The sequence below is a fragment of the Eurytemora carolleeae genome, unplaced genomic scaffold (genome assembly GCF_000591075.1).
Source record: "Eurytemora carolleeae unplaced genomic scaffold, Eaff_2.0 scaffold459, whole genome shotgun sequence".
NCBI lineage: Eukaryota > Metazoa > Arthropoda > Copepoda > Calanoida > Temoridae > Eurytemora > Eurytemora carolleeae.
The window spans coordinates 121,648-138,284 of record NW_019396361.1 but is presented as its reverse complement, the minus strand read 5'-3'; the positions used below and the strand labels follow the sequence as shown (position 1 = coordinate 138,284).

Here is a 16,637-nt window from a genome sequence, read left to right as displayed (position 1 = left end):
TGATAAAAATATTAACAAAGAAGTCTGCTTTTGGGCGGCAAATATACAGTGCAAGAATTCCTTTTAAGTCTATTTTATAGTGTCTTTTAAAGTTGTAGAGCAAATGATTTGTATAGTACAAATGACATATATAACAGATGGCACTTGTTAGCAAGCTGTTTAATATTTCAGGAATATTAATACTTACTTTCTAGAAGTGGCAGAATAGAAATGGTCACATTCAAAGTTTTGAAAACCTGAGTTTCCATTTAAAATTCCAGATTTTCAGGAATGAAGAACATATCTTTGATCACTCCAATATTCTCTACTTCAGTTTAACTTGTACAAATGGTTCATGGAATTCCAGCAATTTTTTCAACACTTCTAAGTTTTGTACTCGTAAGTATTTAATTTGGTTTGTGTTTCTCAAAATTATTTTTCTACAATCTACTTTATTTAAGCTGTAAAGTGCCTGGAAGATAATCTACCATACCCACCATTAACTTCAAATATATCTATATCTGATCTAGAAGATAAAAAGACAGAAAATTCACAAAACTGGAACTCTTGTAAACAGAATGTTTCCTATTTCTGTCCAGATAATTATATTCCGTATTATCAAGGTCAATATTTAGATATTGAACCTAGTTTCCAGGTTTACTGTGACATTGATGCACACTGGAGGATATCATCTAAGAGTTACCAGGTCTATATGAATAGTAAAATGGAATTTAACAGCTATGTTACTTAATGATATATTTTTTATTTACAGTAAAAAATGTTATCTTTTTTGTTTGTTGTATATATTAATTTAATTCTTTTATAATCATCCCATTGTGGAATTAAAAGTAATGTACTCCCTATGCAAGACTGCAGATAATCTGAACGCTTCCAACTCTGAGTACGGAAGTTCTGTTAGTTCTACATTGTCAGTTAACAACAACAGCACAATTATTGAACCTTCTGTTTTTGCTTGCATTCGTAAGTATCCTCCTAATTTAAAATTTTTAATGTTAAATGACATATTTAGAAAGAAAAAACTGTTGAAATATATAAATGAAATGTTTAGATCAAAATTGTAGAGAGCCCCCACCATATAGCACAGGAGACAACAATACTGGAACAATGGATTGGATAGAGGTTCCAGGAATAACTGGTCAATTTGCTACTCTTGTCCGATATTCATGCATGAACAGCAGTTGGGGTTATCCTTCCACTGGACTGAATGAAACTTGGGCAATGTGTAGTGATTATGGGGATTGGAACATTACACAAGTAGAAAACTGTACAGGTACTGAAAAAAGTAATTACAGATTGATCATCAACAATAAATTGTACTATTGTGATAGAGCTAAGATGTCCAATGCAACCTCCTGAAGCCCATATTGGTGGTGAAAGATTATATGGAGTGGATGAAACCAGGAAATGTTTTTAAATTGAATTAACATAGATTATTGTTTACATCAAGCATTGATATGAAGTTAGGCTTTCCTGTGTTTCCAGTTTTACAAATGGGCTTGTTTTAAGCTGATTAAGAAATAATTGTATTAACATTGCATTATAAAAACTGATTCGAATAGAATCAATTGATCAAAAGTAAAATATGTTTAACAATGATTCTCTATGTGCCTTGACACTGACTTTAGATTCACATAAAAAACTTTGCTTTAGGTACACATGCCCTGGAGATTTAATGTTCAAATCTGGAAATTATCCATACTGGTATAACAAATGTCAACATAATGGACAATGGAGTAGAATTGATACAGCACTAGAATGTGAAGGTAGGACATTTTAGTGTAAATTCCTCTTTCATGGGTTTGTATTGCTTCACAAAAGAATTTTTTGTTTAGAAATCCATTGTAAACTGGCCCCACCAGGCCCTCACCGTGGCATGAAATTAGTATGGCCTGGGAAAGGAAATAAACTTAATGATACAGTAACCTATAAATGTCCTGATGGAGGATTTATAAACCAACCTGATAATGTTCAAACATCTAGCTCTTCAAGTTGGGATACTGATATTATTACAGGTATTAATATGATGCAGTTAATTAGGCATGTTGTTTTAATGTCTTGATCTATGTGAGATAATGGTAATGATCATTCCTCATGTCATGATTTCTCAATTAAGCACAATAACTTTTTAAAAGTTTTATAATAGATTTATTAAATGCAGAAAAAGTTTGAACATTAATAATTAAAAAAAAATACTTTTTCCATAATGTAGACAGCCATTCCTTATCTAAAAGGTATTAAAGGGTTTAAAGAGTTTTAATGGGGGTTGACATATTAATGTAAACTGCCCCAAAATCCTACGGTTGTAGCATGTTTTTGTGTGCATTGCTGCGCTTTCTTAAGTGTAAAAATTAAGATTTGATTCTCAGCAAATGTTGAATTTTATAAATTGACATATAACCCAATTTTGATTTTGGAGTAGTTTACATCTATTTGGCTTTTTAGGGTGCTTTGCAACCATCTCCTAATTCATTGATAAAAATATTCTCTTTGTATACATGGATTTCAAAAATTTTTTATAGATTTTCAAATTCTTTTGAAAATTGACTATCCTTAAACCTTCCCTGGGGTCATGTAATGTCCCACACAAAATTTGGGTTTGATCAGTTTAGCCGTTCAGTTTATTGGATACAAACAGAAAAACAAAGTATATATATATATATATATAGAAGGGGGTGGGCTAAACAGGGTTTGCACTTAAAAATAAACCCTGGGTTGTTAACTTTCTTTGACATATTTATACGTTGGAAAGAAATCATGTAAAAAGTTCATATTTAGAACAAACACTGGTATGCTCTGCTTACAACAATACAATTAACTGGCTTCCACCACAAATTTCAAAATGTATTTGTAAGTAATTCAGTTTAGGATTTGCTGGAAAATAGTTTCAAGAAATAATAAATTGATTTCCAATCTGTTGGAAATTCATTATGTAAATTTTAACAACAATTCATTTATTGCTTGCAGGGTACTGCATATGCTTGTCAAAACAATTAAATTGAAATCTTTTTCAAAAATCATCCACTTTATATGGTGAAAATCTTTTTTCTATTTTATATGAATCATAGAAAATAAAGAAAAGATTAGAGCCTACTGAAATATGCCTGATACATATTTTTTTCAATACATTAAAAATAACTTGATTGATAGTAACATAATTCCTTAAACATTAATACATAGATAAACTAAAGATAGGTGGGTTTGCCATAGAATTAATTTTAATCATATCATAAATCAGTATTCCTGAAAAGCCTAAAAATAAAATTTTTAAACAACTGCTTTAAAATTATTTACAACTGACTAAAGAATTTCCAATTATAAATCTATTGTGCAGAATTCTGTAAGTTTTATAGAGCTCAAAATCTGGCTCAAGTAAAATCCACTTGCATTGGAAACCCTAGGTGACTCAGAAGCTTTGACATCAGAAAATATTCATTTTAATATTTACATACTTCATTGAGAACTCTGAACACATTAATCTCTTTTTATTTAGATTAGTACTGAATTAGATACAAAAAACAATTTTATTAAATTAAACTTTAACAAACATTATATGCAAATATTATAATTCTGAATAAGTTTAATATAACTACTAATAACAATGTTATTTTAGTTTGCTGTGTTATAAAGTTTTTTGACAGAAAGTTTCTCTTTATGGAGAAGGTTTAAGTGTTTTTTAATTTAATTTTGTCTCAAGCTTTAGCAAGGGACAAAATATGATCTAAAAAGGGGAAAACCTTTGAGATAAAGAGAAAATTTAAGCCTAAAAACTTTATCGCATGTAGTGCCAAAATATAGTGTTATAGGTAATTTTATGAAATGAGTAGAATAAGACGGGTTTTTCGAGGTGACTTTGAGGGGTAAATATATTCCCCTCAAAGTGGGTGAGAAAAAAAATGAAGTTACCAAGGAAACCTATTTACCCCTGAAATTATTGATTTTTTAAGTATCCAGAGAGACCCTCAAAACAGACGGGTTTTTCAAGGTGACTTTGAGGGGATAGTCATGCCGATTAACAAAGGTATCTATAAAGAACGTTGTTTTTCTGAATTGAAAAGGGTTTATTTTAATTTTTGAATAAGCAGTTTAAAGGAACAGAACTATTCATATCTTATTCTTAGTTGATCAGATTAAGTAACTGTACAATATTTTTCATTTCTTACTCAACTGTTGTGATTGATTAAAGCTTAGAAGAGGTAATCTTAGAAACAATTAATTCTCTCATGAATTTTGAAACAATTATAAGACTTTCTTTTGCTGAAGGTTTACATTTTAAAAACTAATTGGAAAAATGCAATCGTACTCAAATCAGGTTTAAAAGATAGAAACAGGACTGATGTAGGATAATATTGGGACATACAGGGTTACTCACAAAATGTGAGACTTAAGAAAGGACTAAAATTAGTTTCCCTTTTTTGCTGAAGTTCATTATTTAAAAGTAGAAAACCAAAAATCAAGATTCATGTGGAAAGAAATTATCGAGTCTTTTTCTTTTCCTTTGTGGGTAAACCAATCTATATATAAATATGTCTTGTCTGTCTGGGTGTCTGTTTGTTTGTATCCAATAAATGTCAAAATAGCTGAACTGATCGGGCCCAAGTTTTTTGTGGGACATCATGTGATTACAGGGAAGGTTTATGAATGATAAAAAATTAAATTCTTGAAAATCCACGATTTTTTTTAAAAATTGGCAAAAAATTTTCTTCTTTGTTTTAAAACGTAAACAAAAAGAACATGTTCACAATTTAAAAAAAAAACAGAGGGGTTGAGAATTTTCCCCTTCAAAAAGTGCTTATCGCATATTTTCATTCAGTTTTAACTTTATTCCCTAAAGTCAATAATTGAAAGGAAGTGAGTCTTTGACACAAACTCAGAGATATCTATTGAACCAGAATCATAGAGAGAGGGAGTTTTTTGAGCACCAAAAAATAATCAATAATTTCAGGGTTAAATAGGTTTCCTTGGTAACTTTACTTTTTTCCTCACCCACTTTGAGGGGAATAAATTTACCCCTCAAAGTCACCTCGAAAAACCCGTCTGTTTTGAGGGTCCCTCTGGATACTTAAAAAATCAATAATATCAGGGGTATATAGGTTTCCTTGGTAACTTTACTTTTTTCCTCACCCACTTTGAGGGTAATATATTTACCCCTCAAAGTCACCTCAAAAACCCATCTTTTTTTACTGAAATGTTCGTGTACTTGTCTTATTTCAATGCTTTTTCTACATCAAATAAGCTTTGAAACACAGGAGAGGTATAAATATAAAGTTAATTAAATATTTCGGAAATATCCAAAACTTTTGGAGAAAATCTGGGAACCAATCAAAAATTTATAGCACACATACAGCTAATTTACCTTTTTATCATTACAAATTAATCTATAATTTTTATTTCTAAAAGTTGTTAGTTTATCGTTGAAAAATACTAACAATCCACCACTAATTTATCTATATATAAATTTGGCTTGTTTGTCTGTTTGTCTGTCTGTCTGTCTGTTTGTATCCCATAAACGTCAAAACGGCTGAACCGATCAGGCCCAAATTTTTTGTGGGACATCTAGGGACCCCAGGGAAGGTTTATGAATGATCAAAATTTCAAATATTTGTCTCCATCAAAATTCGATCTCCATTAAATTTTTTGAAATTTTGAAAATCCACGAAATTTTTTGTGAAAATTCGCGAATTATTTTTGTTTTGTTTTACGATGTACACAAAGAGAACATGTTCACAATTAATTTAGAAGATGGGCACGAAGCGCCCTCCAAGGCTAGTATTAAATATAGTTTAAACAATAAATATTTAACTTTCCTTATCCTTTCCTTTCCTTATCATTTCTATTTTTATATTTTTTTAGAATTGGGGGGAAATATTCCCACAACCTATACTTTTAGAGGTTTTTAAATAATTTCCCCTGAAACACTTTATTTTGTATGTTTTTGTTATATTTCATAAATAAATAATTTTTTACTTTTTTTACTTTACTTTTATAGCACAATGATTACTTTATAGCACGTTCATTAGAAATTCAAGCTGAAGTTAGTAAGAATGATTTAGCATACAATAGTTTCATAAAAAATTATATTTTAAATGTTCCTTATCAAAATTCTAAGGAGTCTAAAGCTAAGTATTTTTGTGAAGAGAGGGTTGTGTGAGGTTCATTTATTAAAGAGAATGTTCAACTAAACAGTATTAATCAATGTTCTAATTCAGGTTCATCAGCTCTCGGTAGATGTTGTCCGAGATCTTCTAGAGTGGAAGAGTGGGAGAGGTCAGATGGTTTGACCTTCTCCTTCCATTGCTTGTCGTAGAGTGTTGAAGACCTGGGGTTCTTTCCATCATCAAGAATTAGATAATACGAGTTACATACGAAGCATAATAATATTCTTTACAAAATTATGAAATAATAAACATCAATTATATACAAAATAAAATGAGCACTATTTAACTTCCTTTTCTTATTTACTAGTTAGGATTGCATAATGTAAAGTATATTTAAACTAATCGGTTCTTTATGGAGGGGGGAAGTGATACAAGAAAGGGAGGGGGAAGGGTTTAGGACCACTAAAAATAGACATTTCTTTATTGGTATTTTGTCCAGACATCTGGGGATTCAGATTCTACAATTGTCAGGTGCAAGATATTAGATCTATGGGAAAGAATAACAATTCCAACAGATATCTATTTTTAACGTTGATATTGTCTGAAATTAAGGATTCAGGAAAACAGGGATTCACTACAGTGTATATGAATTTCTATTTTAGAAATAAACTTTATTTAATACATACAATCTTTATTTAGGTATTTTTGCTGTCTTTATCCAGATTCTTCAAAGAATAATTACAAAAAATCTCAACACAGAAACTCACAACAAATTATTGTCTTAATTCTCTAGAACTTTGCAAATAAACATTTCATATTTTAAACTTTAACTTAATGATCAGACAGAGTTTATACATTTAAATGCTTTTTACAATCATAAATCAAAAAGCTCCACCAACTCAGGGCACAAAGAGTAAGGGATCCAAAAGTCTGAATATTCTGGTGAATGTTTAGTTTCTTAAAAATAAGAATACATAACCTTGATGACAAGTTTTCATTAAGAAAAAAAAAACTATTTTTTTTATGATGTTTGAAATAAAAGTTGAGACGAACAATCTCTAAAGTTCAGCCTACATTCTTATCATTTTCCTGATACCTTTTAATTGTCTCCTGATACATATTATCTTTTATTATCATATGTGTATCTCCTCCTAATACATTAATCCTCTTTGATCATATTTTAATCCTCTCCTTATGCTTTTATATACTCTCCTGATACACTTTATCCTCCTGTGATACTTTCTTCCTCTGTTCATATATTTGTGCCCTTTCTTCAAAATTTGTTATTGAATCAAAAAAAATGTATTTTATATTTAATTAAAATAAACAATAATAAGAGGGCTGACTAAATTCAAACAGAGTTCATACATTTAGATACTTTTAACAATTATAAATTTAAAAAACTCTACCAAATTAGGAAGCAAAGAGTTAGGGATTCAAAAGTCTGAATATTCTGGTGAATGTTCAGTTTCTTCAAAAACAAGAATACAAAATATAATGGACAAGAACATAATCAAGAACACTCCCTTTAATCTTCAAGAACTTTGACTGACAACTTAGAAGAAAATGAGTCTCTAATAACAAAAGTATCCAAGAAGAGTACTTGTCTCTTTAAAAATATCAAACTACTCTTTATACTGTCCGACTCTTAACCTCAAGGACTAGAATGGACCATATTCTCAGCTCTCTCTGTGGAACACTACTGTTAAGTTCTAGACTAATTTTTGTTAAAACATACTGATTATAAATGGGGTTTATCCCTGTTATGGTTCACAATAATATGACATAGTAATTTATTCCTTACATACTAAAACACTATTGTTAAAATAAATTCTAAATATAAGGAAGACGATTTTTCCGACTCAAATGCCGACGTTAATTCTCAATGTTTGTGTACACAGGAAGCAAGCACACCACATGTGTCAAATCCCCGCTCACCTTAGATCCCCGCTTCAACCGGCAGTCAGTTACGAACACTCATATTCACAACTCCATCTCTACCCTGGCTCCTCCATGATGATGATGCAGATACTCAGCGCAACGCACCTGTAGATCTGCCCCACCAACATGAAGCTCTACATCACCCCCCTGACTCCTTCGTGCTGATGATGCAGATACTGAACTAACAGCAGGCATGCTTATACTTCTGATCTCCCTATTAACTTCTTGAGAAGCTTACTTAGGAAACTTGTCGAGCTTTGTCCGAAGTTTCCGCTATCTCGAGTTGCCTTGCCTCTGATACATTGATAAACCCTGTTGTCCCAGTTCCCGGATCTGCTCCACCAGCATGAAGCTCTACAACACTCCCTTGAAGCACCATCTAATATCCATCATTAATTCCTTTTTGTTAATTTCTAAATCAACCAATTTTAACCTTCGCCATTTGTGCAAATATTTCAAAACAATTTTATTTTTCTTAAATAAATGTTATAGAATATTTGTGTTTTTTCCTGATTTCTTTATTTGTATATTTTCCGACCTTTTTAAAGGTCAACAACTATATAGTAAAAGATAAAAATCCAAATATAGAGAAGAATACCCCTGAACAAACTTAAAAGGGCATTCCACCGAAAGTCAGGCTAGGCTTGGAAAGGTCATGCCTACAGAGTACGGATGTTAAGCCAAAGAACCCGGAAAATATGTGCTTAAGAGTATCACGTGCTCAGAGCATCAAGGTCCCTATTCAAGCAAATCCTTACAATATTCTTGATTACAAGTTTGAATTAAGAAAAAAAAAAATTTTTATTAATGTTTGAAATAAAAGTTGAGATCACCAATCTCTAGATTTATGTTTGAGTGATGTTAATAAAAGTACATTTGACTTTAGTGTATGTTTTTATCACCTCTTCTTGTACCTTTTTATCTTTCCTGGAACATTATTTCGTTTATGAAAATAATATTCATAATTGTCAATACTATGATGAAGATGAGATTAACAAAAAATTTAATAGTATTTTAACAGAGCAGTTTAGTATTTTGTCCTTGAATATCCAATCTCTCCCTGGAAAATTTAATGAGTTTCAAACATTTTTTGCCTCAACCATGGGAAAATTCAAACCATCTGTAATTGCTCTTTAGGAAATTTGGAATAAACCTGCAAATCTTTTATTTGATTTAACTGATTATCATCCAATTCATTTTACTGTAAGAGATAAACAGGGGCTAAATAGTAATGCAGGGGGAGGAGTAGGACTCGGGGTTCAGAAATCACTTTGTTTTGAACCGATTAATTCAATTTCTATCTTCTTACCTCGCGTTTTTGAATCACAATTTATTAAGATTAAAAATGGGAAGAATAAATATACAGTTGTAGGTAACATTTACAGGCCTAACACTGCTCCGTATGCAGACGTGAAATACTTTAATCAAACAATAAGAGAATTTTATTCAAAAATTAGGTCTGATCCTACTTTAAAAAATGCGCAGGATGTAGTCTTAGTAGGAGATATTAATGTTAACCTTCTTAAACATACATTGCATAGTGACACAGAGACTTATTTAGATACGCTTCTTGAGAATAGTTTTTTGCCTCTTATAACTCTTCCTACTAGAATAGGTCACAATTCAGCAACAATTTTAGATCATATTTGCACTAACATTGCCGATGATAGTTTTGATTCTGGCATTATTGTTTCAGATATTTCTGATCATTTTCCTGTTTTCTATATTCAACATTTTAAAGATAAATTAATAGAAAAAAAGTCCCAACCGAAAACTTTAAAGTTTGACTCTGAGTCTATTTTTAAATTTAAAAAAAATGTTAGAAGATAAAAGTTGGGAAAATGTTCTTCTGAAAAGAGATCAGGACAATGCATTTAATAATTTGTTTGAGTCAATTGATAACTGTTTTGAATGTTCATTCCCTGAAAAAAATGTAAATCATTCCAGAAAAAATAGACCTTTTAACCCCTGGATGTCTAAAGCACTGATAATATCGAGAAAACATAAAGCCAAATTGTTTAATAAAAAGTTGAGGAAATATACACATAAACTTCTTCCTGCATCTTTTGAAAATATTTTTAAAAAGCTTGGAACCTTTGAAAGATCTCTTGACATTCTCAAAATGTGCTCATTACAGTATTTACCATCAAGCTCTCTTCTTAAGATGTGGAATAACCTGCCTCTTGAATTAAAAAGAAGCAACTCTCTAAGTATATTTAAAAATAGACTAATAAATTCTCTTTTTGAAAATTATAAGACAATGTGTTATAAACTGAATTGCTATTCATGTAAAACTAATTAGATGTTTTAATATGCTTTGATATTTGGTGTGTACATGTCAGAAAATTACTTTAAACTCTAGTTATTCAAATTAATGTATAAACTATTTTGCATATGATAAATTTGCACCCTGATCTCTAATCGTTCTCCTTCAATCTATTTAATTGAAATATTTTGTTATCATTACTAAAATTAGGTGGAAAAAATAATCAAAACAGCCAAGAGATATTTTCCACCTAATTGCTTTATACTTGTACTGTTAATATAATCATCAATTTTGTGATTGTAAATTCTATCTGTATACAGATACATTTATTTTAGCAATAAACTTTATCTTATCTTATCTTATCTTATTACCACCTCTCCTGACACAGTTTTGTCATCTCCCACAAGTGAATTGAAATTTAGCATACATTATTATCATTTTCCTGATACCTTTTTATTGTCTCTTGATATGTTTCATCCTCTATTATCATATTTTTATCCTCTCCTGAAACATTTTATCCTGTTTTATCATATTTGTATCCACTCCTGATACATATTTTCCTCTTTCATCATATTTTAATCCTCTCCTGATACATTTTATCCTCTGTTCTCATATTTTTATTCTATCCTGATACATTTCATCCTCTATTATCATATTTTCATCTTCTCCTGAAACATTTTATCCTGTTTTATCATATTTTTGTCCTCTCCTGATACATTTTAACCTCTTTTATCTTATTTTATCCTCTCCTGATACATTTTATCCTATATTATCATACTTTTTCTTCTCCTGATACATTTTATCCTCTATTATCATATTTTTATCCTCTCCTGACACATTTTATCTTCTTTTATTATATTTGTATCCTCTATTGATACATTTCATCCTCCACTTTCATATTTAGTTATCGGATCAAAAAATATATTTCATAATTAATTAAAATAAACGATAATAAGAGGGCTGACTAGAATTCAGCTTACTAAGGGTGGCTTAGGTTTGATAGTTGAAGAGTCAGAGTTTTTTAATATAAGAATGAGGCTTGAATACCTTTCAGACAAGAAGCCCCATACTTTCACTTACTTTTCAATTTTAAGCCCAGTAATTAATAACTTTTAATGACATTCAATTATCACAAAGACCAAGGAATGAATCTGGAAGGTCAGGTGTTCATCAATTTCCCTGAAAACAGCTAATTGTCAGGGGAAGGGGATCTTGGATGAGTGGACATATTTAAATGCTTGTTACAGTTAATACCTTTAATTCCTAACAGTTCCCTTTAATCATTTCTAATAATTTGACATTAGTTTTGCAACTACAATGCTCTCACATTTATTGTTAATTTTTCTTGATTATTGTTTTCTTATATCATATTTTATATATCCTAACCTTTGTATGTTTTAATTTTACATTGAGCTAAAGGGTGAACCTAAAAGAACCACACAAAACGGATTTTTTGGATTATTAATAAGAAAAACCATATAATAATGGATAAAAATTCGCAAAACTATTATTTTGGGACCAGTTGATAGTGAATCTACCAAGAAAAAATGGATAAAAAGCTTAAATCCATCTTGAAATCACAGATAGAGACCTATCTCTAGAAAAAGCCACATGCCAGTGATGGTAAAATAATAAAGTGACTGTATATTGGTGCAGTTCCCGGTCCTGACACTGTCAATACAATCAAAAAAGAAAGCCTGAGAAGCTTTGTTGTCTACCAGAAGAAGAAGTTTGCAATGCATGGGTTCTGTGCTGATCACCTAGAGGGGAACGGACGACCCTCTGTTTCAGGAAGAAAGATTGCCCAGGTGAAGAGACTGATGAACAATTAGGAACGCAGGAGCCCCAGGCCAGTTTCTATAAGAGTTGGAGTCTCTCAAACATCAGTTGTAAGAATCATGAAAAAATATGGATTTAAGGCATACCACAAGTGTAAGGTACAGAAAATGTTAGATGAGCAATGGAAAGGCGTGTGGAGTGTGCAAGGATGTTCCTTAGTGTTTATGGGAGAAGAGTGAGGAATGACAGAAAGTGGGGAAAGATCATCAATACTGATTTCAGTGCCAAAATCACTATTTATGGCCAATAGAAAATGTTTGGAGTATTCTTAAGGGAAAGGTTACTGAAAAAGAATGCTCTAATGACCAACAGTTGAAGAAAGCCATCATTGCAGCATGGAGAGAGATTGATGATGATAAGGCTCTATGTAGACATTTGATGGCATCTCTGCCCCACCGACTACAAGCTGTTATAGACAAAGAAGGCCGTCAAATCCAGAAGGAAGACTACTAAAAGTTTCAAAATACTCAAAAATATATGTAACCACTAAAATATATCCAATAAAACTGTTTGAATCATAATGCATTAAAACAATTAGAGAAGAATTTGTATTATGTGTGGTTTTTTTAGGTTCACCCTTTAGAAGATCTGCAGAATTTATCTTAATTCTTATCAGTAAAATAATCGCAATTTTTTGTATTCTTTAATTTTTGTTTTATTTACACTTTTATGATAAATTGCTAGTGTTCACTTGTGGAAGATTATTGTGTCCTTGTTGTTTAAACAATAGATAAATAGTGTTTAAATTAAATCAGAACTCTAGAATATATACATACATCACTTTCTTTCCCTGTATTTCAAACTTAAATTTTTTTTGCAATATTATTAATTGGATATATTTTCTGACAAACATTTAACTCTATTTCATTTTATTGATAAATAAGATGATCCCAAGTAACAGTTTTGTAGAAAATCCCTGGAAATACCCATGAATTTTCCCTGGGAATCCACGGAAATTCCCAGGAATCTTTCACAGGAAAATCTGTTGAAAATGACAACAGCTATTCCGAGCAATTTCTTGTAACCCGTTCCGAAGAACCAGGTCCAAGGAATTTCTTGTAACCAATTTCAAGGAAATTGTAGTTACCAATTCTGCAGAAAAACTGGAGAAAATGTCGACTAAATTTGTGGAATTTCCAGTGAAAAGTTCTTCAGAACCAATTCCTGGGAATTTCCTGGGATGATTTTCTCAAGAGTTCCTCAGGAATATCTTGATATATTCTCAGCATATCCTGAGTAAATTCACTAACCAGGACCTAAGCCTGATAGTAGTGAATAACTAAACAACCATGGTCCTAAAGCAAATTATCATTTTTTATCAATAAGGATGCAAAGAAGAAAAGATTTAGTTAGGACAGTGCATAATAGAAGAGAACCTTAGAGACACCTATTGGAAAAAAAACGGAACTTGAAAATTCTTAGGAATTTCTTTAAAAAAATTCCAGAAAAATTCTCAGGAATTTCTTGAAACTTATTCTCTTATATAATTCTCCCAAAAATCTGTAAACTTGGTGACCAAGTCCTAAAAATTTCTCAGGAATTTCTTGGGGTTAAATTCCAGAGAAATTCCCAGGAATTTCTCAAAACTAATTCTTTTATTAAATTTCCCTTAAAATCCATAAACATGGTGACCAAGTCCTAAGAATTTCTCAGAAATATCTGGAGAAGTAATCAGGAGAAATTCTCAGGATTTTCTTGGGGTGAAATTCAAGAGAAACTCCCAGGAATTTCTTGAAACTAATTAATAGATTCCCCTAAAAATCCATAAAGATGGTGGTCAAGTCCATAGAATTTCTCAAAACTAAGTCTCAAAACTGTGATCCCACAAAAATTTCTTGGGGACCAATTCCGGGGATTTTCTTGAGAATGTCATAAGAATCAGTTACAGGAAATGATTCTTGAGAAATTCCTCAGAAATTCTTCAAAAAAATTCACCACAGTTGGAGAATCTGGGAAAATTCCTCACTTATATTACTTGGGATATTTCTTATTTTCTATTTCAAACTTGAATATTATGAATTGGATATATTTTCTAAAAAACTCTATTTCATTTTCATCGATGATTAAGCTGATATTTTTTAATTTCTTAGAATTATATAAACATGTTTACCTACCCTCCCACCTATGTGTGATCCCCTTCCCCTGACAATAAGCTGTTTTTGGGGAAATTAATGAACACCTGACCTTCCAGATTAACTTTCCAATGATAATTCCTTCCTTTCTGAAAGGTATTCAAGCCTCATTCTAATATTAAAAAACTCTAACTCTTCAACTCTCAAACCTAAACCACCCTGGATTCTAGTCAGCCCTCTTATTAGGAAAGGAAAGCATAAGGAAAGTTACATATTTATCATTTAAACTATATTTAATATAAATAAGTGGTGGATTGTTAGTATTTTTCGACAATTAACTAAGAACTTTTAGAAATAAAAATTATAGATTTATTTTTAATATTAAAAAGGTAAATTAGCTGTAAGTGTGCTATAAATTTTTGATTGGTTCCCAGATTTTCTCCAAAAGTTTTGGATATTTCCGAAATAATTAATTAACTAATATTTATGCTGTGTTTCAAAGCTTATTTGATCTAAAAAAAGCATTGAAATAAGACAAGTACACAAACATTTCATAAAATTACCTATAACACTATTATTTTGGCACCACATGCGATAAATTTTTTAGGCTTAAATTTTCTCGTTATCTCAAAGGTTCTCCCCGTTTTAGATCATATTTTGTCCCTTGCTAAAGCTTGAGACAAAATTAAATTAAAAAAGACTTAAACCAAAATAACATTGTTTTAGATAGTCATATTAAACTTATTTAAAATTACATTTTTTGCATATAATATTTGTAAAAGTAGTTAAAGTTTATTTTAGTAAAATGTTTTTTTCGCATCCTATTCAGTACTAATCTAAATATAAAAAGATTACTATGTTAAGAGTTCTCAATGAAGTATGTAAATATTAAAATAAATAATTTCTGATGTCATTCTAGGGTTTGCAATGCAAGTGGATTTTACTTGAGCAAAATTGTGTGCTCCATAAATCGGCCTAATTTTGTATTATTCTGCACAATAGATTTATAATTGGAAATTCTTTAGTCAGTTGTAAATAATTCTAAAGCAGTTGTTTAAAAATTTTATTTTTAGGCTTTTCAGGAATACTGATTTATGATATGATTAAAATTAATTCTATGGCAAACCCACCTATCTTTAGTTTATCTATGTATTAATGTTTAAGGAATTATGTTACTATCAATCAAGTTATTTTTAATGTATTGAAAAAAATATGTATCAGGCATATTTCAGTAGGCTCTAATCTTTTCTTTATTTTCTATGATTCATATAAACTAGAAAAAAGATTTTCACCATATAAAGTGGATGATTTTTGAAAAAGATTTCAATTTAATTGTTTTGACAAGCATATGCAGTACCCTGCAAGCAATAAATGAATTGTTGTTAAAATTTACATAATGAATTTCCAACAGATTGGAAATCAATTTATTATTTCTTGAAACTTTTTTCCAGCAAATCCTAAACTGAATTACTTACAAATACATTTTGAAATTTGTGGTGGAAGCCAGTTAATTGTATTGTTGTAAGCAGAGCATACCAGTGTTTGTTCTAAATATGAATTTTTTACATGATTTCTTTCCAACGTATAAATATGTCAAAGAAAGTTAACAACCCAGGGTTTATTTTTAAGTGCAAACCCTGTTTAGCCCACCCCCTTCTATATATATATATATATATACTTTGTTTTTCTGTTTGTATCCAATAAACTGAACGGCTAAACTGATCAAACCCAAATTTTGTGTGGGACATTACATGACCCCAGGGAAGGTTTAAGGATAGTCAATTTTCAAAAGAATTTGAAAATTTATAAAAAAATTTTGAAATCCATGTATACAAAGAGAATATTTTTATCAATGAATTAGGAGATGGTTGCAAAGCACCCTAAAAAGCCAAATAGATGTAAACTACTCCAAAATCAAAATTGGGTTATATGTCAATTTATAAAATTCAACATTTGCTGAGAATCAAATCTTAATTTTTACACTTAAGAAAGCGCAGCAATGCACACAAAAACATGCTACAACCTTAGGATTTTGGGGCAGTTTACATCAATACGTCAACCCCCCATTAAAACTCTTTAAACCCTTTAATACCTTTTAGGGTGCTATTTCATTTGAACTACTGCCGTTTGAACTATGGCTCATTTGAACTATTGTTCATTTCAACTACTGCACGTGGGACCACGTGAGTAGTTGAAATGAACAATAGTTCAAACGAGTAAATATATTACTCATTTAAACTATTTTTTAGTTCATTAGAACTATTTTCATTTGAACTATTAAAATATTATTAATGAAATAAACCAAAAATAGTTCAAATGAACATAAAAATAGTTCAAATGAAAAAAAGAATAGTTCAAATGGACAAAAAAATAGTTCAAATGAGCAAAAAAATAGTTCAAATGAACAAAAAAATAGTTTAAATG

General features: G+C 30.5%; 1 protein-coding gene across 1 annotated transcript; it reads left to right on the top strand.

The window, feature by feature from the left end:
* The first annotated feature begins 278 nt into the window (after positions 1–278).
* Positions 279–6,440, top strand: LOC111701720 (uncharacterized). The gene is made up of 9 exons (XM_023473125.1): positions 279–378; positions 441–685; positions 849–960; positions 1,049–1,270; positions 1,329–1,401; positions 1,651–1,763; positions 1,833–2,012; positions 2,776–2,847; positions 6,207–6,440. Exons 4-9 carry the CDS (start codon positions 1,105–1,107, stop codon positions 6,302–6,304), a joined length of 702 nt encoding a protein of 233 aa, XP_023328893.1. The 5' UTR covers positions 279–378; positions 441–685; positions 849–960; positions 1,049–1,104; the 3' UTR covers positions 6,305–6,440.
* The last annotated feature ends 10,197 nt before the right edge of the window (positions 6,441–16,637 follow it).